General features: G+C 25.1%; 1 protein-coding gene across 4 annotated transcripts; it reads right to left on the bottom strand.

The window, feature by feature from the left end:
• Positions 1-983: 983 nt before the first annotated feature.
• Positions 984-27484, bottom strand: LOC119673858 (protein Malvolio). Of its 4 annotated transcripts, none has more exons than XM_038084936.1 (11): positions 27285-27484; positions 23448-23632; positions 23203-23367; positions 22946-23084; positions 18183-18338; positions 17951-18109; positions 17439-17884; positions 17239-17354; positions 17072-17163; positions 15511-15581; positions 984-1395 (listed from the first exon to the last, which is right to left on the bottom strand). In XM_038084936.1, exons 1-11 carry the CDS (start codon positions 27477-27479, stop codon positions 1335-1337), a joined length of 1785 nt encoding a protein of 594 aa, XP_037940864.1. In that variant the 5' UTR covers positions 27480-27484; the 3' UTR covers positions 984-1334. The 4 variants fall into 4 exon arrangements, with proteins under 4 accessions (XP_037940864.1, XP_037940865.1, XP_037940863.1 ...); XM_038084937.1 differs by lacking the exon at positions 984-1395 and adding an exon at positions 11890-12164; XM_038084935.1 differs by lacking the exon at positions 984-1395 and adding an exon at positions 15071-15253.

Below are 27484 nucleotides of genomic sequence, written 5' to 3' on the forward strand. Positions count from 1 at the left end.
CACTGATGATGGGTACTAGAAAATACTTGAAACAGCTCCACATTAAATACAGTGATTTCATTAATAGTCACTGCCGTCATATTGACGTTAAAATCAAATTTAATATTTTGTTAATATTATTTATAACTAATTTTAATTATAATATTATATGATATTAAAATAAATAATATTAACATTATTTATATATTATTGTTTACTATAATTAAAAAGTAATATTACTATACTGATTAAATATATTTGATTTTTAAACATTTTATAATTTTTATTGTATGCAAATAATAATATCTATATTAGTTTTATAATGATACAATTCTTAACCAAAAAATATTTTGATTGTTTCACCGAACAAATTATAATAATTTATAAAAAATAATTCTATAGTTAATATTTTATAGTATACTTTTTTAATAATATAATTAATTTTTTTAAATATTAAAAAAATAATTTAAATCTGAAATGAGATTCTAATTAATCAGTATTAAAGAATATATCATTTAAGACCACTTATTCTCAAAATAACTTAGAGGTATAAAAATAACTAAATAATAAATAAAACATGTTTTTTAATGTTTTTAATTTTTTATTTATAACATTGTATATACAAAGACACTTATTCCAGTAACATATAGCGAAGCAAAAATAGTAACATAAATTATTTTAAAACCAATTAAAACTATTTTAACTAACAATTAAACCTAAGATAATTTAAACATAACAATAAATTTAAAAATAACCCAATATTAAGTAGCTAGCTTATAAATTTTAAATTTAAACATTTTATTTAATAATTAAAAATAAATATTTTAATAAATAATTTGTGTTTCACAACGAATTAGATTTCAATAAAATTAAGTGAAATTTAAGTATTTTTAACATTTTTCATAAGCAAATCTCACAGCCTTACTATTTACTATACAATTCCTAATCCTTAAATTTTATAATACAATTATAATTAATTTAATTTAATTAAAATAAAATTAATTTTTTTTATTTGATTAGCATTCTGATTCCGATTAAACCGATTAAATGTTGTTCTTTTAGGTTTTCATCATTTTTGATGAATTAAAATTTATCGTTTTATATTTCGTTAGAATGTTGGTAATATCTACCAACGAATTAAGAGTAATAAAATTTTGAATTTTCTACAATTTTTGTAAACGTTGCTTTCAGTTTTGCTAAAAGTAAAATTTACTAAAATAGTTCCAATGCTAGCTAACGACATTATGAAGCTGTGGCTGATAGGTAAACTGATGATGGCAGTTGCTATCACTGTTGTTACTGTTATTGCTGCTATTATCACTCTCAGTGTCGAAATCAGTTGCCATTAGTAATGGCTACGCTTCTTCACCATCATCATCAGCAATATCGACTTCAGTATCTGGATTGCATGAAATTCTGTAAATATAAAAAGAATAAAACTACAATAAAAGCCAAAGTAATAATAATAATTATTAAAACTACTTAAAATTCTTTATATCAAAAAAAAAAAAAAATTATTTGATTTTATTTTATAATTAATTTATTAATAGAAATATTACACTCCGTATTAATATGATTTGTTTTCAATGGCAGGATTAATGGGTTTCCCTTGTCAAAGCAAGAACTCTATTCTCTAATATTCACTCTCTGATATTGGTATTCCTGTTGCAATGTCTAAATTATCAATTAAACATGAATACCTAAATTTATCAAGGAAAGCTTGAGTGGATAAAAATTTTAGTCAGACCACAAGATTCATTTGGCATAAATTGAACAAAAATTATATCAGTCAGCTTCTTCAATAATCCGAAACTAATTTAGTGGTACGGTATCGGTGCTAATCAGTCACAAGCCAATCATTAGGAAAGCATGTAATAAGGCTTTCTCTAGCGCACCTCGTTTGTACACTAGATTTGACTTATGGACTATGTCTCATCCATGATACAACAAATCATTATTTGTGTTTAAGTGACCAAAATACCAATATTTATTTATTGCTGCTTTATTATATAGAAAAAGTTATATGGAAGTGTCAACTATTTTAATTATATGCCACGCGAGCCTTAACAACAACAATATTAAATTCAAAGCGAAAGTACCAGTTTATTAATTAAAATATTTATATTGAATAAAAATTTTTTTATTATCTTAAAGTCAAATATTTTTTGGTTACATTATATATGAGAATAAGTATGAGAATAACAATATATGAGAATAAGTTCATATTACCAATTCCAAAAAGTTTTCGAATAAAATATTAACTGTATGATCATTCAACTTTATCAATAGTGGCAATAATATGTAAACTCTATAAACTATAGAGCTATACTTTTTACAATTGACATTTATCGTGACAATTCTAAATGGAATTATGTACATAAACGTTGCTCTAATAATAATGTTATTTAGTTTCAGGTGTGCTACAATAAATAATTAAATAAATAAATAGATATATATTAGTTAATAAAAATTAAAATGTTATTTGGTTGATGTTAACGGAAATGTTTAATAGCCTCTTAATATAAGCCTTTTACTCACAACTTACAAAATGATTGAAACCCTGTTTTGCTATTAACTTAAATTGGTATTTCGTCATAATGCGTTCCGAATCTTAAATTTGATTTTAAAAGGTAACACGAAACTATTAAGTAAATCCAGCCTATAGAGTATTGTAACAGAAAATATTACATTATATTAGCTTTTGAAAAATGTGGCCAATATGAGGTCTATACTATGATGGTCTAAAATCGTATATAAACGACCAACACTTTGTATTTAGGCCCTATGCGAGTTCGAGTAAATTGAGGTAAAGTAAATTAAAATTTCCAAGGGACTTTCTGCACTGCACTTATGTAAATATTTATTTATTTATTGCCCTTTGTTATTATTTTTGGTTAAAAGTTTTCAAATTTATTTATTTATTTATTTATTAAACATCTTATAAAACTTTCACAATGGTAACACCTAATTTACCTAAATTTCATCTATTCGAAATTCTGGTAAATACCAACATTTCCCTCAATTTAACATCAATTTACTCGAACTTGCACACGGCCTTAAAGGGTAAATATCAGATCCTTACAACAATTCACTCCATTGTTTTACAAGAGAAGTGCTCTGTTGAATTTTAAACAATCACTATACACCTAATTTGCCCACATTAGTGGAAACATCTATACCCCACCTGTGTTTTTAGCAGTAAATGATGAGAGTATATGGCTAACATTGTAGAAATTTAAGGCAAGCCTATGCAAATCCTGAAATTGTTTTTGATCCTCACTTGTTTTCACCTTACGTTTATTATTATAACACTTTAAGAATTTCATTATTAATTTTAAAGCAAATAAAAAACTGAAAACAAAAGAATTCAAACGTTTTTTTTTCTTTAAACAAAAACACATGCAATATTAAATAGATTAATTATTTTTCAAATTGATAATATAAAATTAAACTTCATATGTGGGTATCCTATAGTACTTTTGAGAAATCAGTTGAACTCCTTTTTAACTACCTCGAATGAAACATAGGTATTAGTTTAATATTTTTCGTATGAAAGGAACTGTAGAAGACCAATGCAGAATGCAATTTTTACCAGTTTTTTTAGTTACGACAGGTAAAAACCAAATGAAAATGCACGATACCACAAATATAGACATAGACAAACATAGACGTCAGAAATATATAAATCTTGTTTGTGTGAAAATGAGTACATTCTACAGTGTTCTTTTTCATTTTTAACTGCATATATTCTGTCTAAAACTAGGAGATATATCTGGTATTTTTTTTAGCTAAATGAGAACTATCTATACTGGTTTGATAGCTGAGAATGTTAAACTGTGTTGACATTTCTATTCAACAAGGTTTGGCAATTCTTTATAAATCGTTCAACGCTAGTAAAACGTTTACAAATTGTGAAAATTTACTTTAAAAAACAAAATCTGTTCGCGAAGTTCATAGAGTAGAATTGTTTTTAGTGATGAAGCTTATTTCTGATTAAATGGCTACGTCAATAAGTAAAATTGTCGCATATGGAGCGAAGATAATCCTCAAGCCGTTAACGAATCACCATTACATCCATTAAAATTGACTGCAGTTCCGCATCAACGGTTTTTATTTCTATCGGAATGAGAAAGGAGTTACGGTGAATAGCGAGCGACAAGTTTTATTCCAGGAATGATGCTGTTAACTGGCTCCCTCATTCGTGCGATTTAACGGCTCTTGGTTAGTTTTTATGAGGCTAAGGAAATTAAGTCATTGGTTTATGCCGACAAACCAACAACTCTAGATATATTAGAAGCGTTTGTTCATGCAACCATTGACGCCATATGGCCACGTTTATGTATTGCAGAAAATAGTTAAAAATTCAGCTGACTGAATGGACCATGTAACTTGTAGTTCAAAAAATAAATGCCATAAAATTATCTACTATATTTTAATAAAAAAATTTCATTCCAACAATATTTCTGTCTTGTATTATCATTTTAAGTCCTCATGCAGCTAAAAAACACCTGATATTATATCAGCTATTACAATTATTTTGTATTTCTTAATGTGCAACAGAGAACTGCAACGAGTCGTTATTTTAACACTCAGAGTGCACTCATTAAAAACCAAATCTAAATGCGTATTAATGATTTTTTTTTTATACAGAGAAATGATTGAAGTATGTTAGCAAACGAATGCCAGTGCTAATGAATCAGTTTTACAAGAACACGTATAATTCATGAATCATAGCATATTCTCAGGTGAGTATGAGTATACTCATTGAAAATGAATAACTCGATCACTTGTAAGATTTGTTTAAAATTTGTTTGAACGCTGTAATTTGTTTACTTTATGTTATTTAGTGTTTACTTTTATGCTTTTGGGATGTGTGTTGTTGTTGTTAGCATTGTAAATACATGTGTTTTGTTTGTATTCTTGAATATTTTGTATGTAATTAATTAGGAGTTGTTTTAATATGAAATTATATATACAGTATACAACAACAACAAACATTTTTTCTGACTGTGACACAATACTCATGAATGATTCATAACATAAGTAAATTGCATCACTTTTGTAACGAATGTTGGTGTTCATGAGTATTACATGAGCAGAGTATAAATCATTATAAGTGCTATCAGCTGTTTGTGTGAAGCAGGTGGAGTCAAATATACGTAAAAGAGAGTCAGAATGCATATAAATGAAACACACTCAAATATGATTCGAATATGATTCGAGTGTTGATTACTCATTGTATTTCTCTAATGTGCAAGCTGTCCGATGTTCAGATAAAAAATAACTTATTTCCCTTTTTTTGTAATAAAAAATGTGCCAGTGTGTTCTTGTTTTTTAAATAAAGTAGCACAAGCAAATTAATCAATATTTGGCGTCGTGGAGTTGTACATATATTTTTCTGTATAAGTTTGGCAAATTTCCTATATAGTTATAGAAACTAAAATGGTACAATGGTTAAATTTACAAAAAGTAATTGCCGTTATTAAGGGTGCGTTGTTGTTTATAACTATTTACAATGGTCCATATCCAGTTCGTTATTTACGAATACCTCTCAATCAAATTTGGATAGAGTTTAGTGCAAGTCCTTTCAATGTTTAAACAATTAAGGGCTCGAAAATTAAGAAAGGATATTAATTAAATTTTACTAATTTAAATTGTAGATCGAAATGTTTCACTGTTGTTTACTAACTGGTAGAAATAAAAGACAATAAAGGTTAAATTTCCATCACTGACCGATTACCAATTTAATTAAAATATTTTCTTTTAATTAGAAATACCTATAATGATATATTTTGCATTTTTCATTTTAAGAGCGATCCCATAGGGAAATAAAAATTGAAATTTTGAAATTGAAGACTTTAATTTTTGCAATACAGACGATGTTCGCAAAGTTTTGTAAATATTTTTCTAAGTGATAGCTGTGTATTTATGAAACTTATTGAACTGAAATACCCAAATTTTTACCGCAGATTTTGGTGCACTTTACCTATGTAACATACTATGCAAAACAATTAAAAAGGCTGGAGAGATATCATTTGACCGACAAACTAAGGCACTGCCAATGAGTATGAAAACTGTATTTGTTTTTCAAAGCTTTATTAAGTTGAAAATATAATATCTAAACTAGTATCTAGTATTAAACTGAAAAGTTCACCAAAAACACAATGTGTGTGAGTAAATTAAATGAATACTTGATGATTGAAACATTTAAGTACAGCTGAGATCATTTATATTAAATTATTATTTAAATTTTCAATATTTGTTTTGTTTTTTAAAACCATATGTTATATTTTCTAAAGTGTCTATGTACATAGCTGTAACATTTTTAATCAACAAAGCTCAAAAAACTAGTCGGCACTCAAAAAACTAGTCATAAATTTGACTCAAGCAAACATTATTCGTAGTTGTGGTTTTATGTATGCAATGAATTTAATTAAAAAAATTAAGCAACAAATGGCTAACAATTTCTGGCTAATTTTGAAGCAAGAAATTTGGATTAAAATAAATATTCAATTACTAGTTACCACGACCATCAACTTTCAACAATTACGTTTAAGATTTATTATTGAATAAAAAAAGTAACTTTCAATTTTTGTGGTTATTGTTTGTTTAAAATTAAACAGCGAACAGATGTTTTCTGGTGTTAAGTGTTAATAGAACATACAATCGAAACCTTGATGCGTGTTAATTGCTTTAATAATTTTTTTTTTGATATTTCTAAATTTATTTGCTGATGACAAATTGTCAAATAAAACTGTGCAAACTGTCAAATATTGACATTTCGATTAGTGTTGCTGTAACTGAGATGCATTTTGAAATCTTTTGAAATCACACATAACTTGATTTCAATGTAAATATATATGGAGCAGATTTTGAAATTAATGACTTGAATTTTTGCAATACAGAATATGTTCGAAATAGAAATTATATGTTCTTATGGAATCACCCTATAAGGATATAAGAATGTAAAATATATCATTAAAGATATTTTTAGTTAAAGGCAAATATTACATTTCAATTAAATTGGTAATTGACCCATGTTTAAAAATTAAACTTTGTTGTCCTTCATTTCTACCAATGAGTTAGTAGTAATGGCAAAATATTTTGATCTACAACTTAAATTGGTGAAATTTATTTAATTTCTAATTTTCAATATTCAAGCACAATATTTAACTATTAAAAAAAGTTGCTTTGAACTTTATCCAGATTTTATTGGTTACCTGCAATAACAAAAATTTTATAATACAATTCTAATTATTGAAATACTGTGATGTTTAAGGATCGCAATGTTAAGAATTATTTAATTACATTTATTAGAACTATTAATCAATAAAAATTATAAATTACTGCACGCATGCGAAACAATTAAAGATTTTTTTAAAAATCTTTCAATTAAAAATTGTTTATTTAAATGTATAAGTAAACTTTATATTACCAATATCGAAGACGATAAAATTGCAAATTTTAATATTTTTGTTACATAGATTATTTTCGAATACGAAAAAAAATTTTAAATAATTAAATATAAAACAAATTAAAAAACCCTACATTCCTGATATTGTTAGTTTGATACTACTAATAATTTTATATTAAATATTTTTTGATATTTTTTTGATATTAGGTATTAAGTATTGAAATTAAGGACTTATGAAGTTCTTATAAAAAGCATAGCAAAACATTAATCATTTCTACTGCGGTTGTGTTTATTATAATTTATATCATTTGTTCATTGTCAAACATACAATTATTAATAATTAATAAATTAACATTTTTAATTTGCTTATAGAATCAAAGGAAATGCAATATGTAACTTTGAAACTACAGACATTGTGGTTTATTTTAGAGCTTCTACCCGATGCCAAATTTTATTGAAAACATTTATATATTCATAATACAAATTACTGAATATTTCCCACTTATTCTGCATAAATGCGAGAAATAATTTTTTGGTTCAAGAAACGAAAACAAAAATTGTAAAAAAATTATAACCCTCCCCATAATGCACTTTTAGTAATTATTAAGATAGCTATCATAACTATCAATATCTCACTAATATTTGCTAATTACTGCTTTTTTTTAACAAAAATGCGTAAATTTATACTAATACGCACTAATAAATTACTGCATTTTTGTTGAAAAAGGCAGTAATTAGCTTGCTTTATGGATGATTTTTACTAAGTAGAAAGACAATTTTTTAAAAAAAAAGAAAGAAAATGTTCATCAGATAATTAGGTGGTAATCACATGTTCTACAAGAATGATTGAAATTTTTAAGAAAAAAATCAACTTAAAACCACAATAATTTCCTTACAAGGATGTTACAAGTATTAGGGATATCCTTCTAACTAAAAATTATTTATAAAACAATAATATTAAAAACATCTGCCATTATATGGTTCAAATGGACTTTAGATTTGATATCAATAAATAAAAAATTTATTACATTTATTGCTTTTAAAAAATTTTTAAAAAATGTTTAAGAACACTTTTAGTAGTTGAAATAAAAAAATAAAACAAATATATGATTTTTCAGTGGATGTAAATGTGAAAGAAAATGGGATATTTCAACCTCTTCTAGAATTTTTCTAATTGCATTTTAAAAAAAAATATCAACTTTTTAATTGAATAGAGTTAGAACAAATGATACAGAATATATCTAATAGAAATTACCAGTAAAAAGCTGTAAAATCTCACAGTAAAAAATAAACAGAATAAAAATCAAAAAATATTGTAACCGTTATTGGATTTTATTTTGGGTTTTCTGATTAAGAACTCTCATGCTGGTACTTAGAGTCAAATATGTAAACAAATAGTACGAAATGTACAACATAAAATTTGTATACAAAACTGAACAAAAATAATTTTTCCTAGTGAACTATCCAAAAAATCAAGCAAGATTTTGTATACATTTAACTATGAGACCTAATAGATACAAATAATAGTTTATATCGCATATCAAAATCATAAACTCATAAGATTTCAATAAATGAAAAAAGCGATACCTTTTTGATTTCAAAACTAAATCCAATTCATAATTTGAAAAACAACCTATTTTAACCATTTTGATTTTCATCAAAATAAACACATTATCAATATCCCACATGTGAGTGAAAATATTTGTATAAAAATACTATAATAATGTATAGTAATAATCAACCGTACCATTTTATTAACTAATTACACATTACAAATTCTACACTCTATACGATTCAGTCTATTTAATTGAATGTACATCAATTACGAACACTTTCACTTTACTCATGCATGTAATTCGTGCTCAACTTAACTCATACATACAAATACAAATATATAAACATTACAATCTACTTGCAAAAAACAAAGATATACTTCACAAAAATTTAAAGTGTGATCAAATAATATTCTGTAATAAACGATTTCGGAAAAGGATTACGACAAATTTACAAATAATATAATGTATCGTGCACAGGAGAGATGAATATATTTTCTAAATTTTGAATACCATGAAGCAATCTGTCGACCATAGTAATCTGTAGCAATGCAAATACGCTCCGAAATGTAGAAAATTGGGAAAACTTAGTGAAGAAGTTCATGCCATATGAAGTAAATGTTTATTCATATGAAATAGATGTATGTTAATCTTTTTTTTGAATCAGCGCAACTGGTCACTTTTACTCTTTGATAGCTGGTGGTACTACAGGGTCCCGCCCATCTCATTGACTAACTTATGTATTCCCTATAAGCTTCATGATTATTCAGTGACTGATCTAAGATCTTCGTATCTCCCCGTGTGGAGAGTGATTACTCTAAGATAAAATAAGATAATAGATAAGAAAAATATCATGTAATAATATTTTATGAGAATATAACAACAGTCTTATATGTGAACATGAGTTTTTTATGTTCATAGTTCATAAAATATCATTCATTGAAAAACGAATAATCAATTTGATGGAGTTGATAACACTATAACTTAACATATTATGCAAATATTGAACAAAACAAACTGGAATTTGAAGTTGTAATCCCAGTTATAAAGAATATCTCGAATGGTCAGTAGAACATATATGCCGCTTCAAATGATATACTAAAAATAAATAAAATTTTCTGTAGAATTTAAAACTACAATTTGGAAAATTTGCATCCAGCTATTTTGCTAACTAATCTACGAGTCAATTAACAAATAACTTCTCATATATGTTCATGTTATTTATTCTGTATTATTAATTATTTAAAATTAGACATCTGTTAAGATTTAAGAATTAAGATATTTTTTGAATGCAATGCATTTCCTAGAAGAATGGGCGTTGTGGAGTAGGAAATAGATGCCGATTTGACAAAATAATCTAGAAATAATAAATTTCAAATACACTGTTAAAAATTTATATTCTAGTGTAAGTTGCTCCCTTCCTCCTTAGCACAATCCTACTATGTCCCTATTTGTATGTGTAATATATGGTAATGTGTTGATTAAGGAGAAATTATAGTTATTTGCAACCTATATAAATTTGACAAATTCCTTTATGTCAAATACCATATTATTTTGTCAATAATGCTACTCTTGATCGATATTGAACTGCAGTAATTGCATATACCACTTTTATAGTCATATGCTTTTTATTAATGTTCACATTAAATAACTAAAATAAGTAATAATTAATAATAAAAATATGTGAAAATATATAGTTTCTATTAAATGAATGTAAAATTATTTAAATTAAAATAAATATGATTAACATTTATTAATAGTAATAACCAATAAATTCTTTATTTGGGTTTATTTTGCCTAAATTGTGTCAGGTTATTTGCCATTTAGTTATAAGAAAGATATAGCGATCAAAAATTATTTTATACCTACCCATATTTTGAGACTTATTATTATTTTATTGAACTACTTTATTTTATTAATTATAATATATAAATTTTATACATGTATGTACATGAGTTTTTCGGAGAGATAACACTAGTTGGGTTTCTAATACTTTACTGTTATGTACTTACGTTTTTAATTTTCAATTTAATATAAATTGATTTGTTACACAAAAAACATATATAAACAATTAAACATATATATGTTCAAAAAAAAAATTAAAAAATTAAAAAGCATAAAATGTGGGAAGCATGCAACACATACAAGTATTTTAGTGTAACAGAAAATTTAAAATAACTAAAATTTACGGCTACTTTACGATGCAATATTGCTAAAAAAATATATTTAAAAAATAATATAATCAAAAAATTAAATAAATAAATAATTTATAAAACAATAAAGTAAAACACAGACTACAACAAAGTGGCAATAATTTATTTTATTTTTTAATTTTTGGTAAAAAGTTTGGATATAATAGATAGTAAAAGTTTTCAATTTTTTATTTATATCTTATATATACAATGTGTATATATATAAATTTATGATTTACAATACAAATTTTTGTATTTTCATACAATATATATTTCTGTATAATATTATTAATATAAATGCTTGTTAATTTTAAAATTAATTTTTACAAAAATCTACATAGGAATTAACTACAAAATAATAAAATGGAAATACTACAGTAAAAAAAAAATAAGGCATTATTAATATATGAAATTTAATAAAAAAAATAATTTATTTTAGTAAATTACAAAATTAAAAACTACATATAAAGTGCAAAAAAAAAAATAATTATGAGCATAGGTTGAAAAAAAATATTTTAAAAAATCAGATTATTTGAAAAATCAAAAATTTAATTTAAGTTGTCTCAAGGTTTGGATATGATAATATAATTAATGTAATTTAAAAGACTTATTTAACTCTTATAACAATAAAAATTGTGTTCAAAATTAGTGTATTTTTCAATTTTCTAATAACGAATCAATTATCAAATGAAAAAATATAATAAATACAACTAATAACAAACACAGATGAACTTCTAAATATTACCAGTTACTTGAGCGAGAAATATACATTGGAGTTCTACTATATGGGGTGCATAAAATATTTTAGATATAATTTTAAATAAAATATATCTTATATATATGATAATAAATTCATTTTTTATGAAAACAATATCAAGTACTTAATCAAGCAATAATCTTTCAAATAAAAATATAGCTTAAAAATAGTAATAAAAATAAATTTGACTACTTATAATAATAAAAAAAAATCAACGATTCACATCTGTTATGGAATAAACAGAATTTCCATTGTATAGCGTCAGCTCACTGCCGGTAGAGGGCGCAGCCACAGTCACATACGATTTCAGGCGGGCGTTAGGCGACGACATCAAATTGTTTGGTTGCGGTTGTTTATGATTCAAAAAATGGCACGAGGCGCCACAAATTTCAACAAATTTACATACAAAATGTAAATTTTGTTTCATAAATATGTTTTAAAGAATTTTTGGCGGCATTTTAATTAATGGATTTTCGCAGAAAAGATATAAATAAATAAACAAAATGTCCATCAAAAAATTTGCAAATAATAAATGAATTAGAAAAGTTATTTAGACCAAAGCTTGTTTTGTTTTTGTAAGAAATTGTTTACAATTTGCTTTTACTTTGCCATAAGCGGTTTTTTATTGTAATTGTTGTAATATTGTTATATTAAAGTTGTTGTAGCATGTTGTTTATTTGTTGTTGCTTTTGGTAATTGTAGTGTTTATAAATTTGTTAAAAACAATTTTTAATAGTGGGATATGATATCATCAACCGGAACGAAAAATGTTTATATCATCATTTTAATAAAAGTATTCGTATTACAAAATTATTTGTATTGTATTATAATTTATTATCACCAAATGTTTATAAAACATTTTTAAGTAAATCTATAGCTTTGTAAATTGTATGCAACTCTTTTATTTTATATATACATATATACATGTATACATATAGTTTTATACATATATATATATATATAGTTTGGTAATAATTTTAATAGTGTTTTGTTTTGCATTTAATTTTGAATTTTGAGCAAGTTCCAAAAAATCCATTTTCGAATGTTTATTTTAATATATTTATTTTTATATTAAGTTATGCCAATTTTTCCATTAAATTTATATATAATGTTTTATATTTAGTTAATCAGTGCACATCGTTTTTTTATTTTTATAAAAAAGAGTAGTTTTAGAAATTGGTGTTGTTTTGTAGTAGTGGTAGTGATAGTGGTAATAGTGTCGAAAAATTTGTTGGATAGGTTTTGGTAGTACACATATACATAAAAACAAAAACAATATAAAAAAAATAGAAACAATATAAAACATTTAATAAAAAACATGAAACACAATACAAATATATTTAGACAAATATTATTAACAAAATAAAAATTTAAGACAAAACTTTAAACCAATTGCTTATTTTAAAATAAACTTTTTACCAAGAAAGCCAATGTAACAGTTTTAAAAACTGAAAGCCATTTAAAAATAACACCAAGCGTTTTGTGTACATACATTTTTTCCGCTTAAAATATTAATTTAATATAATTTTTTTGTTAACAATGTTAATAAATTTAACATTATAAGTGTTTAAATAATATGATATATACAAGCGCTTAAATTTTCTCACTTTATAAATTTTTACTAACCTTAAGTTAACCTTAATCGTATCTGTTCAAAAATGGGAATTTATATTTTTTCTGACCGCATTTGTTCTTATATATTTATCACTACTCCTATTACTCATCATTTTGTTATTTATAGCTAATAAATTAAGAACTATATTATAAATTTATTTATTTTTATTTTATTAACAAAAATTATTAAAAAATATTTTTATATTTTTAATTTATAAAAATATTGTTTATATTAAATTATAAATTATAATTATTATTATTTAATTTATTAAATTATTATTAAGATTTGCATTTATGGAAAAATGTTAGTTTCTTAATCACAAAAATTGTTTTTTAAATTTTTTATTCATAAAAATTGTTATTTAAATTTCGTATTTATAAAATATTAGTGTAAATTTTTTGATTTTTAATTTTTTTTATAAACTTTAATAAATGTATGCAGTCCAACACTTAACTTCAAAAAATACTATTTACGTAATATTTTTATTAAATTTTTTTTTTAATATTTTTATTTATAATTAATTTTTTTTTTCACAAATTTATTGTGTTATATGAATTTATTTACACTAATTTTATTGCAATTTTTTTAAAATTTTTCAATTATTTTTAAATTTATTATTTATAATAAAAAAATAATATTATTTTAATTTTAATATAATTAAGTATTTATTTTTATCAATTTTATATATTAAAAATTATTATTGTTCAAACATTTATTTTTTTAGTGAATGGTTTTATTTTGATATATTAATCAAAGTATTATTTGTTTATATTATTCACTATTTTATAATAACATAATACTAATTTATGTAAAAAATCTTTAAAAATTTTTATTACAATTCAAAATTTATGATTTTTTTTAATATGAGTATATAGTTTGTAAAACTTAATTGAACCTTTCAAAAAAATTATCTTACAAATTCTTCATTTTTTCTCCTACCTTTAGTATGAGATTCTACATACTTTCAATTTCCTATTTAATCATTTCCTTTGATCTACTGGTATCATTAGTTTATTTTAAAAATTTTGCAGTCATTTTAATTCAAGGAACATAATCTGTATTTTTTTACCTTAAACAGTATATTTAAATTAAAAAAAGAATATTTTAACATGTATAGTGATGGTTAATTTAAAAAAACCTTGCTATATATAATATATTAGATATTTAATTATGTATAAGCTTATTGTGGTACTTAAATAATAGTGTTTGTTGATTATAAAAAAATAAATGTTTAAATATAACTTAATAAAAACAAAAATATAAAAGTGTTTAACATATAATTGTTTAAGTGTTTATTTATATATTAACAGAGTATTAAATATACTTTAAGATTTTCATATATATTATTTACAATGTTAGAATATATGAAAATCATAAATAGATTACATATATACATTATTCACATATAGAATTTCAATTAAAATATTTATTATAAGATAAAAGGAAGTTTAACGTAATTATATATAATATAATACAATATGAGTATAATATATGAGTTTATAATAAAATCACATAAAACATTGATTAAATTAGTAGTATGAAGTCTATAATTGTTTTTAAATTAGTATTAATTGCTTTACTGTAACTAAAGGTGCAGATATTGAAATATGTATTTATTGGGTTAGAGTATTACATGTTATTTAATGGTATTTAAATTGCAATTTGTTAAAATACTAATAGGTCACTTTATCCGATATAGTGTTAGGAGTATTGGTAACATCTGTTATAGTTACAGAAATTTCACTGTTTTAGTAAGAAAGAAATAAAAAATTACCCACAAAGATTAGTTTAAGCTATAATATATATTTTTATACTAATTGAAGTGGTGAAGATCAGAGATAGCAAGAAATAGAAAGAGTTATTAGTACTGCAGTAGTACATAGAAATAGAAGTGAAGAAGTATAAAGTGCGTTTAGGTATTTGTGCTTTCTAAGTTGTTAAATTGTGTTTATAAAAGTGCATACTTTTTGTAAACTATATTTTCTTAAATCTTGACTTACCTCGCATATGTTGAGTTGACATTCTTAAGAGAGAAACTGTTTTGATTTGGAAGTACAAACTTCTGGACCCACTGAAAAAGAAATTGATTGATTTAAAATCCAATAACATTTATTGATTTAATTTATTTTTTGTATAATTTTTTTACATATTTCGATTATGTTTAATCTTGAATATAACAAATAAATATTAGAAAAAATTAATAACTATATTAGTTAATAACTATATTAGATAATTATATTAAACATTTCTAACGTTTGTTCTCTAATACACTCAGTTACTAACTGACCAATATTATAAATATTAGCAAAGTTTCCTACAATGTATAATCATTATAAATATATGAAAATACTAAGCTATCACGTACAAAGATAAGGAAACTCCCACTTTTAGATAAATTATACAAAGTGTTTAATTTTTTGCAAACATAATAAAGTAAAATTGATAATTCAAAATGAAAGAGCTTTTAAGTATGGATCTTAAGTTATATACCTAATTTATTGATAATAAATATTGGCAACATGTCAAAACTCCTAATAATAGTTTTTTTAGTTGATTGACAAATACAGATTAAAATTTTAAAGAGAATTTGTTTTGTATACTATATGTTTTTTACACTTATGACAGAAAAAGAAGCACAAAAGTATATCATTTTTTTTGTACTATGAGATTTAAATACTTGAAATTGCTTTAAAGTAATATAAATTATTTACATTAATTATGTCAGAAAGAAAATGATAATCATAACTTAGAAAACTAAAGTTATTCAATATGAATTGCATATTTACTAAAGATAAGTATTAATTTTGGAAACGGGGAAACGAACACTAAGAAGAAAAAGATTCGTCATAATTAATTTTATTTTAATATTTAAAAATATCAGAACTTGTTATTTTAAATAAAACTAATTCTATTTAAAATTTGTTCCAACCAATTAAGAAATATATTTATATTACTTTGTTTTTTGCATTAGAAAATAATCTATTCTTAACTCGAGGTACTTTTTTAACGACACTTTTAATTCTTCAGGTCCATCTTTAATAAATAATTACTACTAAAGACTTAATCTGGTATATAAAGGAAATAATTAGTCCATTTGCAACGAACTGATTTCGCATGATTAATTCAAAATTGGTTTGAAAATTTTGGCAATAGAAACTGCCGAAGAGCATTAAATTGACGAAACAAAATTATTTTGTTTCGTAAATAACGTCATTAGAAAATCAATCGAAACAAATAACTTATAATCCATAACTTTTTCATAATAAATTATAAAATTTAATAAATATATACAAATTAAATTAAATATTTATAATCCATAAAAATAATCTCTACTTATTCAAAATAATTGAATTACAAAAATATTTCTTAATTTTTAAGATTGTTTATAGAATTGAAAAGATATTTTCGCTGTAAAGCATCTGCTACTTATCCGTAGCGAAATTTTTCATTCAGTCTACGCAAATAAAAGAATAACATTTTGCAGTTATTTAGAACTTATCGCTCACACTTAGCAGTTACAACTAATTCATAAAATTAATTTTTAACTAAATTTCAGCTTACCTTATTATTATTCAGCACTCGATTACCCATACAAGCTGCCATATGTATCACAAGGTATAAATTAAATAATAAATATAAAATGGCAAAAATACCTATAAATAAATAAATAAATTATTAATTGAAATTGTAAAACCTTCACATTCACGATAATGAAACAAATTACTTACAAATTATAGCTAAAATTCCGCCTTCAACATTATATGTCTCTACTTGACTGATAACAAAATACAAATTAACTGCAATCACAACAACTGTCAACGCTATTGAAGTAATTTTATTGCCACTATAAAAACAAATTGAATTTTTTGAAATCAAGTTACGGTAAATTATGTTTGCATACAAAAAACTGTCTTAGAAATGCACTTACATGCCGTTCACAAATTCTCCCATAATAGCTGTACATGAAGTAAATGCAATTGTTGGTATGACTGCAAAAGGCAATTGTAAGGACATGACAGCATTTAATATGTCATTCATATCAGTTAAATCTTCCATTTTGCTAAAGAAGGCTAAACAAAATGTTGGTACAATAGCAATAAGCCGTGTGAAGAGTACACGACGCCAACGTGGCCATTGCAAATTGAGAAAACCTTCCATTGTGAATTGGCCAGCATATGTGCCTGTCATTGTGGAACTCTGTCCAGCAGCTAAAATACCAACACCCCAGATATACATTGCTGCTGCACCAAATGTACAACCTAAGAAAAGGCCACCTTTATAAAGATCAGCATTTATTATATCAGTTCCATTATGACTATCAGCAAATGATACTTTTGCATCTTCATACATAGGTTGATTTACGCAAACATCCAACTAAAAGTATTTGAAAAAAAAAATTTTTTAAAAATAGTCGATTATATAATATATAAATTTACATACCACATCTTTATTGGTTTTACCGAACATTCCATGCGCAAATACAGCTACAACAAATAGATTAATAATAAACGAAACGAATAATGCGATCGAAGCTTCAATGAAGAAATAAAAATTTGCTTCACGCACCCTTTTAGGTTGACGACGATCTACGTCACGTGACTATCAAAAAAAAAAGAATTTCTTTTTAGTGATATATGGTATATACATATATTATATTATAACACCCACTTACCTTTACTAAAGCTGAATGTAAATATAAATTGTGTGGCATGATAACAGCACCGACAACTCCTACTGCCTGCAGTAGGACTTGTGAATTACAATCCTTGCACCAAGGTACAAACATACCCTCTAGTACCTCACCTTGATTTGGCGCCGATACAACATACTGTAATAATTTAAATCAAATAAGTAAAATAACAATGTATTAATAACAATATATTAAATTCTTGAGGTATAATTAGTTTCATATAAATAGCGGTATATTATTAGTATATTAGTATACCTCACGCTTTGTTATTACCAAAAAAAAAAAACTTAAATCATATTTATTATCACATTTGATATATACAATCGTTGTAAATTAAACGATTTGTACCCTATTGATTGTGATACTGTTGAGTGTTGACGGTTTGATTTTTTCATATCAATATCTAGGTATCACTTTTGACAAACGGCTTAATTGGTATAAATTCTACATCTCCTTAAGCTGGAGTTTATTAATAATTGCTTCAACCTCAAAAATAGAAAGTTATTATTTACTCAAATAATTAGGCCAGCACTACTGTACGCATGTGTAAAGCCTTAAATACTGCTATAAACCAATTACAGATAGCACAAAATCTGGCTTTAAGAACACTAATTAAGATTCCTTGGTATATTAGAACAACAGACATGCATAGAGATCTAAGAATCGATTCAGTGAAAAAGTATGTCAAGGACAGAGCCCTAAAATTATTCAAAAAAGTTGATACATTGCCCAACCCCGCTCTAATAAATCTTAAATCCACCTCAGGACGCACAGGAAGATATGCAGATCTACGGCCGTCATCAGTTAGAAAATAAATAAATAATAATGATTCTAGTATAGTTAAAGTTTAGTGTGGGGCAGGGATAAGCCCCCCAGTCACAATAGAGTAAAAGTACGCAATAGCACTAACTTAAATCACAACAACAACAACAACAACAACAACAACAACAACAATTTTTTTTAACTATATATATAATTAAATATTTTAAATCTAAATAATGAAATCTTTATATATATTCTACATTACCATTTGCATAGTATACATAAGAGACCCCTAACAATTTCTTATGAGCATTCAGTTGCTTAAATAAACGATCAAAATATACATTAGGTTTAATAACAGTTTAATATAAAAACGACAAGACATAGTTATTTTATAAAAATGAAATAAATAAATATTTATCTAACTTAACAAAAAAAATTAAATTATTTACCTTGCATTTAAAATAATTAATTAAATAATTAAGCTACAAGTTTATGATTATTTATATGATATTTGATATTAAGCATTTTATAACATTTGATTCATAAATTAAAAAATAATTATTAAAATAAATATTTATAAAACCTTGAGAAGAAATGTTTGCGATGCTTTTTTATAGTTGATGGATATGTCAACAATGAATGTCATAATTCAGCTGTTAAAATGTTAAAGTTAATATTTTCTTAATAAATAGTTCTTAACAGTGTGATAGAAGCAAAGAGATAAGCTATGAGAATTATTTTATATAGTTTGTATAGTCTGTATTTTGACTGGTACTCAGAAATGTTATAAAAAGATTTATGAAAAAAAAATATATAATAGAACAAATTTGTTACTTTTAATGCAAGACAGTTTATCGATATATTAATTGTAAAATTAAAATAACCTGCTTATAAGAAAAACATCCTTATAGTCGTTGCACTTGTATTGTTAATTAACAATAGCAGAAAAGTATATAAAGACGAAACTTGATAAATTGACTATTAAGTCATTCGCTGTAAATACACCTATCGCTATCACAGAGTTGAATTCACAGAATTCTTTAAGTACAATATATTAATTTGATTGGTTAGTTTAGCAGAAAGGCATTAAAACAAAAATTTAATAGTATATATGTCCTTCCTGATGTTAGAGATGAATTTATACTAAATAATGTATCTATGTTCGGTAGTATTCTTATAAAACACTTTTATGCTCACCAATTGAAAACAGAGTAAGAATGAGAAACCTGTAGTTTGCCAGAACTGGGCTTTAGCAAAGCAAATAAACTAATACGTTTTCTTGCTAAAAGAGCGAACTTTAACAATAGGTTGTCAATCTAGTTATATAATACAAATTCAATTCTTCATCGCCTTTATTCGATAGGTTTATTAAGTATATTATATTAAACAATGGTTTTAGAATGAAACCATAAAAAAATAAAATCTATAAAAATAGGACCTGCAACTCAAAATAACTTCCAACTTAATACAGATCGCATAGAACTCGACTCCTTCATATAACTAGGCAGTGTGATTTCAGCAGAAACACTAAAAGCGCTAAAAGAGACACAGCGCTCATTTATCCGTCAAAACTAAGTTTCGCATATTGAAATCATATGGTCTAACTGTGCTACTCTACGGGTGTGAAGCTTGGTTCCACACAGATGCACTAATAAGCAAGCTGTAAAGCTTTATTATCCGTGGACTACGCTGCTTACTTAGAATGCCCGACGTTATAACTTATTAAGGACTTTACGAAAAATGCAACATTAATTCTGTAATAACTTTGATTAAGCGTCGCAAATGGAAATGGATTGACCACACACTACGTCAGAAGCCTTCTAAAAATTCCTAAAAACTGTTGAGTTAAGTGCTCTACTGGAACCCTTAAAAGGCCTCCTAATTTCTTTCCTTTAAAATAAATTGAGATAAACTGAAAATCTTAGGGAGTCAAGCAATTAATTCGCAACCATACGAGATGGAAATTATTTTTTTAACTGGAACCCTTAAGGACGTGGACGGTCTCCAAATTTCTTTCCTTTAAAAGAAATTGAAATAAACTGAAAATTTTAGGGAGTCAAGCAGTTAGCTGACAACCGTACGAGATGGATATGTGCTGCAATAGGAGTTAAAGGAAAGAAGAAAAAGAATTACATTGAATTAGAAAATTTTAAATAAATAAAACCAATAACTGTAAAGAACTCTATATTATCGTGTCGTTAATATAAATATAGTGATGAAATAACCCTATTTCACTATCAAAAGAAATATGAAACTGCAAACTATTAATAATAATATTAAAATAATTTTAATTAATTGGATTTATGTGTTAATATTATCAACAGTTTTAAATTTTAGTTAAATAATATTTCCTAGTTTTTTTTATAGACAGCTTCCAGAGATGATTCAATTCTAATAGAAAATTGTTATCCTTAATACTTTATTTAAGGATAATTCTTTGTAATTCTTGTTAGTATTAAAACTATTCTAAAACAGTAGTTTAAATACGGAAACAATAATAATAAACTTATAAAAAATGCTTGCACTAAATTCAATCAAATTTAATTCTAGATATTTGAATCGATTAGCATTTTTGTAATATATTCGTGCATCTGAAATATAGTGATGATAATCATGAACAAAAGCAATGTAATGTAACATTAATAACAATTCTTTACTTATACGTAAAAAAGTAGTACTAAGAATTAATATCAGTAAAATCAAGTCTATGAAAATAAATTCCAATAATGAATGACAGAAATGCAGTTAAAGGAAATTATATTGACGATATAGATATATTCGAGAACTTTGGTAGTACTTTTTCCACTGATGGTTGTAAAATAACTGATGCTAACAACAGATTGCGAAAGGCAAAAAGTGCATTTGCATATCTTAAGATTGTACAGAGAGTTCTTCAAATGCAAACAATTATAAAAACTTATATATATGATGCATATTTCAAGTAAATACTATTGTATGAATTTGAAATTTATGGATGTTCTTAATGAGTATAATGATACATAGAAGTTTCTTAACAACTATGTTCTATATAATTTAAAAATCTAGTGCATAAGAAACTAACATTATTTCCAAAACAAGGGAGACAAAACTGTGAGCAGGCTAAAGCGAAGTGTAGGGTAAACTGATAAATATTTTAGTGAATTAAGTGCAACAGTTGGAACTACAAATAATTGGCGATTCTTATTTAGACTCTTTTTTTTCTTTTTTTTCGGCTGTTGATAGACTCACTTTATGTATAAAAGATTTATATAATTTATGTCTACTCTAATAACTAAATTTAATATCGAATTTAATTTCACATAAAATAGAATCAAATACGTGTGAACTATGGAAAGATAATATCTAATGAAAATATAAATATTTATAAAGTTTTATGAATTATAATTGTAAATAATAATAAAAATAAAAAATAATTATCGAAACATTAAAACTAAAAGCGTAAACAATTAATTGTCAAAATTAGCATAGATGAATTTTAATATCATTATTTCGTTGAAGTTTTAATAAAATCTTGGGAAATTTAAAATCTGCGTTTTCACGTTTTTTAATTTTTTTAAGTTGAATTTGAAACGTACTTACATTTTGCTAAATAATACTATTAATTATTCAAACAGTATAAAAAATTGTTTCTTTTTCATAGTTTTGTAAAAAAAAAAGCAAAAACTAACAATTATAAATCTGTAAATTTTCTTTTGACATATCAATATCAAATACACATCACTTTATAATGCAGAAGTTAAAATGTGTGCTTTTCACGTTTCACAAGAACGTGCAGTTAAAAATAAAATAATTAGTTTCATTAAAAAATATATTTAAGATAAATTAAATTCAATAATTGATAAATTATATGAAATTAAATCTGTCTTAAGTAATCACATGAATTTGACTATAAATTAACTTGTTAAAATTGAAAAGACAATTTAAGCTGATAATTATTGTTGGTATCAAACTTCACAAATAAAATATCTTTTAATAATTACCTCATAGCCGAACGTGACTGCCATCACAGTTATTAGAAAACCAAATAGGAATTCTAGTTTTCTCAAACCATATTTATCTAGGAACAAAAATGTAAAAGTATCAACAATTGTTATCAGCGTGCCACCCCATAACGGTATACTAAAAATTAAAAGAAATGTAAAATACATTTTTTTAAATAATCTATGCTTATCGAATCGTTGATTGATAAATGACAACATACTTACAGAAAGACATTTGTGTAAATCACAAAACTTACATTTTATTTGATAAAAGATATATCGCTATGGCAGTGCCTATCACTTCTTGCATATCAGAACCAATGATAGCAATTTCAATCATAATCCATAGTATAAAACGTGGTACTTTTTTATATTGTCGATAGCACATCTCAGCTAAATGTAAGCCAGTTACCGTACCCAATCTAAAAATAATGGTATTATGTCACATATTTTATACTAAACATTGTTATATAAATCTAAATTTAATTGCATTAATGCTTACCTTGCAGCTAAGCGCTGCATCAGTAAACCTAGTACTGTTGCCCATAGTAGCACCCAAAGTATTTTATATTTAGCTACAGCACCACTTTGTAAATCTGATTCTATATTTCCCGGATCAAGATATGCAATTGACATAAGAAATCCTGGTCCCGTAAAAGCCCATAGTTTTCTCCAACTAAATCCAATCTGTAAAATAATAGAGCGTTCTTTTATAAATATAAAAATGGTACTAAGAGTGAATTTTTAAAGGTTAGAAATTTCATTTTAGAATTCTCTAAAATGAACTAAATTCCATTTAAAATAAATTATACTAATAGATGTATATAATCTACCTAAACGAAGTGTTAGCAAAATATTTTACGTGAATAATATATTACGATTTTAAGATAAATATTTAAAATATGTTCTAATTTTAATTTAAATATCATTCATGATTTATTTCCTGGTTTAGAATAGTAAAAAATTTTAAATAAGTGTTTTATTTTTTCACGACGTTTTTATGTAAGTGTATTAATTTTTTTCGTGTCTTTTTAATATTGCTTTATGACAGTTGTAAATAAATACAATCATTAGTGATATAACAGGGAAGTACCATTCTATAATGAATGTACTTTTCACTAATTTTATAAACGTGTAAATTATCTAATATATAGAATACCAAAATTCAAATGCGTACCAAAACATCAAAAGCATTAAACAATAACTTAATACGTTACCTGTGTGGTATAAAATTTATACCACACAGGTACATACTATAAATATACTATAAATCTTGCAGGTACACTTTGAGGAATGATTAAAAATTTGGTATCAGTTAGAGAACTTTATATTTAAGCTTCATATTTAGAACACGTTTAGTTACTAGAACAACAAATTCTCTTTATTTGGCATCGATGCCAGACGGAAATTTTTTTCCTCAATATATCTGCTTCTAAGTAGCTATGGAATTACTCTTTCTTAAATATAGAGGGATCAATTCTACACTCCTAAAAAATAAGAGTACTGTTGATCATCTTTAATCTAGGCTTTATATGTAAGTAATGGTAATGTCAAAAACTTATACAGCAGTATGGTAAAGATGTGGTAAGGTTTCTAAATTGTTAGAATCTTGAAAGATCGTATAAGAAAAAGAAAGTCGCCCGGGTAATTCTTTATCCATTTGTTACTAGCTACTACAATAGATCACAATACCTTGATTATTTGACGATCTTTCTTTCATTATTTTTCAACAAAATTTTCTTCAAGTTCAGTGATATATACATAAAGCTTACAGCTATGGCATTTTAGCCGTCTGCCGGAAGTTTAGATTAATCTAATAGCTAATTAACTAATAACTAATTAATCCAATTTTTATAAATATTAAATAGACAAAAATAAATTTAACAAAAATAATAGATTTTATATAAGTTAATTTAAAAGTCTTCATTAATAATATTTTGCCTATATTTAAATGTAGTTTTAATAAACGCCGTTAACAATCTCCAGTTGGGGCCATTCAGTAACCGTATGGTTTCATTGACATCGAGCGTGGGTTTACCGAAGTACAGCAATCTATGTTCTTTAAAAATTGGGCATTCACCTACTAAGTGTATAACATCGCCTTTCAATTTAAGGTTGCATATCGTGCACAGCGTGTCTAGACTTTCATGCGGTACGTAGCACAATCGTAGGAGCTCGCCGCGGGTTTTGAAGATTGTCCTTATTGTTTCTAGGTCATATTGCTCGTGAAAGTAATTATTGACACCTAGATCATAATTCAACTTACTATATGCATCTCTCGATATACTGTTTCTTGCCGTTTCTACAAAATGTCTACGTTCTTCAATACTTAGTTTCGTTATAATATTTTTTTGCCACATTTTCCAGTTTTCATTAATACTCAAATCATTAGTTATATTTAACTCGGATGCCAGATTTGACCATTTTTCAAAAAATAATGTTTTTTCATTTATTAGGTACTGCGCTAATGTTTTTTGAATCCTATTGTCTGGCAAATTCCTAACACGATTGATGTAATCAAAATGCAATTTTAATGTTTGGGTATATAGCGTCGGTAGACCAGTTTCTAAATGCACCATATAATTTGGGGTATTTTTCGGCAAACGAAACGTTCTCTTTATATAAAATGTCTGCAATTTTTCTACTGCGTCATATTTATCAACACCCCAGATTTGCGCTGCATAATTTAGAACTGACTTAACTGTGGCTTCAAAAACTTTGTATTTTACGGGAAGTGACACTTTCGGATTTCCTAAGACATTTATCCAGGTACAATTAATAGCCAATTTAGCTTCATTTAACTTCTCGTTCAAGTGGTTATCGAATTTTGCGTTATATTTCATATTTATTCCTAAATATTTATAATTATTAACCACTTCTATTTGATCATCGTTAAGGTACCATTTTTCATCATTTCTCAATCTTCTAGCATGTTTCCTAAATACCATCACTTTTGATTTGTCTGTATTTATAGATAGTCCCCATAAGTTGCAATATCTATTTAATTCATCTATCATATTTTGTAACATTATTGGAGAATCTGCAAACAACACAATATCATCAGCATATAATAGTACTTTTAGGCACATATTGGCAATCGTAACACCACCAGAAAGAAATTTACTTAAGTCATCAACGAACAGTTCAGTTCAGTGATATAATAGTTTTCAATCCATATGTAAAAATTTTTTTATTAATCTGAATCTGAATCTCATAGTTACTACGTGGTTTAGCAGTTTAAAAATATTTTTTACTGAGTATACATTTTGGTACACATGTACTTAAATACTATTGGGACGGAATAGTACTTTTCATAATGATTTGCCAAAATTATATTTGAGAAAGAGTTAGTAATAGTTGACAGAATAATTATAAGCTGTTTAAGTACTGCCATTTTTAAACAAAAAGTTATTAAAGGAAAAATTGGTATATAAACTTATATTAAATAAAAAATGTTAAGTTCATAGAAAGAACTCCGAATAGAAATTTTAAAGATATAATAATCTGCTGTGCAGTTTAACATAACTTGTCAATTTTGCCATATATAGTATAGTATATAGTATACTTAACATTCCGAAAAATAGCGAACCCATGTTTGCTTGTATTCATTTCCAAGAAACGTTCGTGAAAGTTAATAGATTTGAAGCCGTTTTATCTTACAACTTTGATTAATATTTATATATATACAACCAATCCATCATTAATATTCATTTTAATTTCAAATGATTTGATCTATAGGTAAAGAACCAAAAAAAAATTCAAAAAACAATTAAATTTTTTCTGATCACAAAACACTACTCTACGATCTTTATTATAATATATTTATAATTTTTATTAATATTAATATTTTATTACTTGTTATAATTGTTTTTATTAAAAAATCTTTATTTAAATATTTTAATTAAAATATCTAATGAAATAAGATTACATTGCAAATAATTTATTTAAGTTTATCACTAATTATTAATAAATAGCACTTGTTATAATTTATATGGACAGGTTTCCAATTACTTTGAAATGAAAAAATTACCCGATTATCATAGTTATCCATTGTAAGTTATAGAACCGTCAAATGTATTTATAAGATAATAACAAATTATTATGCGCAATATTTAAAAATCTTCTACTGATTGGAAGTAAACGTTTCATACTAAATTAATTTGATGAATGCATCAACAATTCTTATGGGATGGGGTTTTTCTGAGATCTTTTGCTTTAATATATTGTACATATTTACTCATGTATGCGGTTTTCTGTTTCTTTTCTAGATGATAACAAAATGAAAGCAGATTTTTGCAAATTACTCTGTAGATACAATTAGCTGCCTCTGTTTACATACCTTATCACTCTCTGGTATTAAGACCTTCTCATCACTAAAATATGCTTGTTTCGAGGCAGGTTTCAGTAGTGTTTCCTCATTCGGCAAGATTTGTTGTTGCAATTGTTGTTGAAAGTTATTTGACGTCGTGGTATTTGTATTTGATTTGTTTGCTCCCGCTCCAGATTGTTCCGTCGTATTATCATTCGGAGACATTCTAT

Source organism: Teleopsis dalmanni, chromosome 2, assembly GCF_002237135.1.
Source record: "Teleopsis dalmanni isolate 2A chromosome 2, ASM223713v2, whole genome shotgun sequence".
Classification (NCBI taxonomy): domain Eukaryota; kingdom Metazoa; phylum Arthropoda; class Insecta; order Diptera; family Diopsidae; genus Teleopsis; species Teleopsis dalmanni.

What these genes read in the sequence shown, in the direction of transcription:
- LOC119673858 (XM_038084935.1), bottom strand. Translation starts at nt 27,479, where the DNA reads ATGTCTCCGAATGATAATACGACGGAACAATCTGGAGCGGGAGCAAAC. An exon ending in GGAGAATTTGTGAACGGCAT is followed by an intron (nt 17,355 to 17,438) that starts GTAAGTGCATTT and finishes TTGTTTTTATAG; the next exon opens with TGGCAATAAAATTACTTCAA. An exon ending in GAGTGCTGAATAATAATAAG is followed by an intron (nt 15,582 to 17,071) that starts GTAAGCTGAAAT and finishes TTTCTTTTTCAG; the next exon opens with TGGGTCCAGAAGTTTGTACT.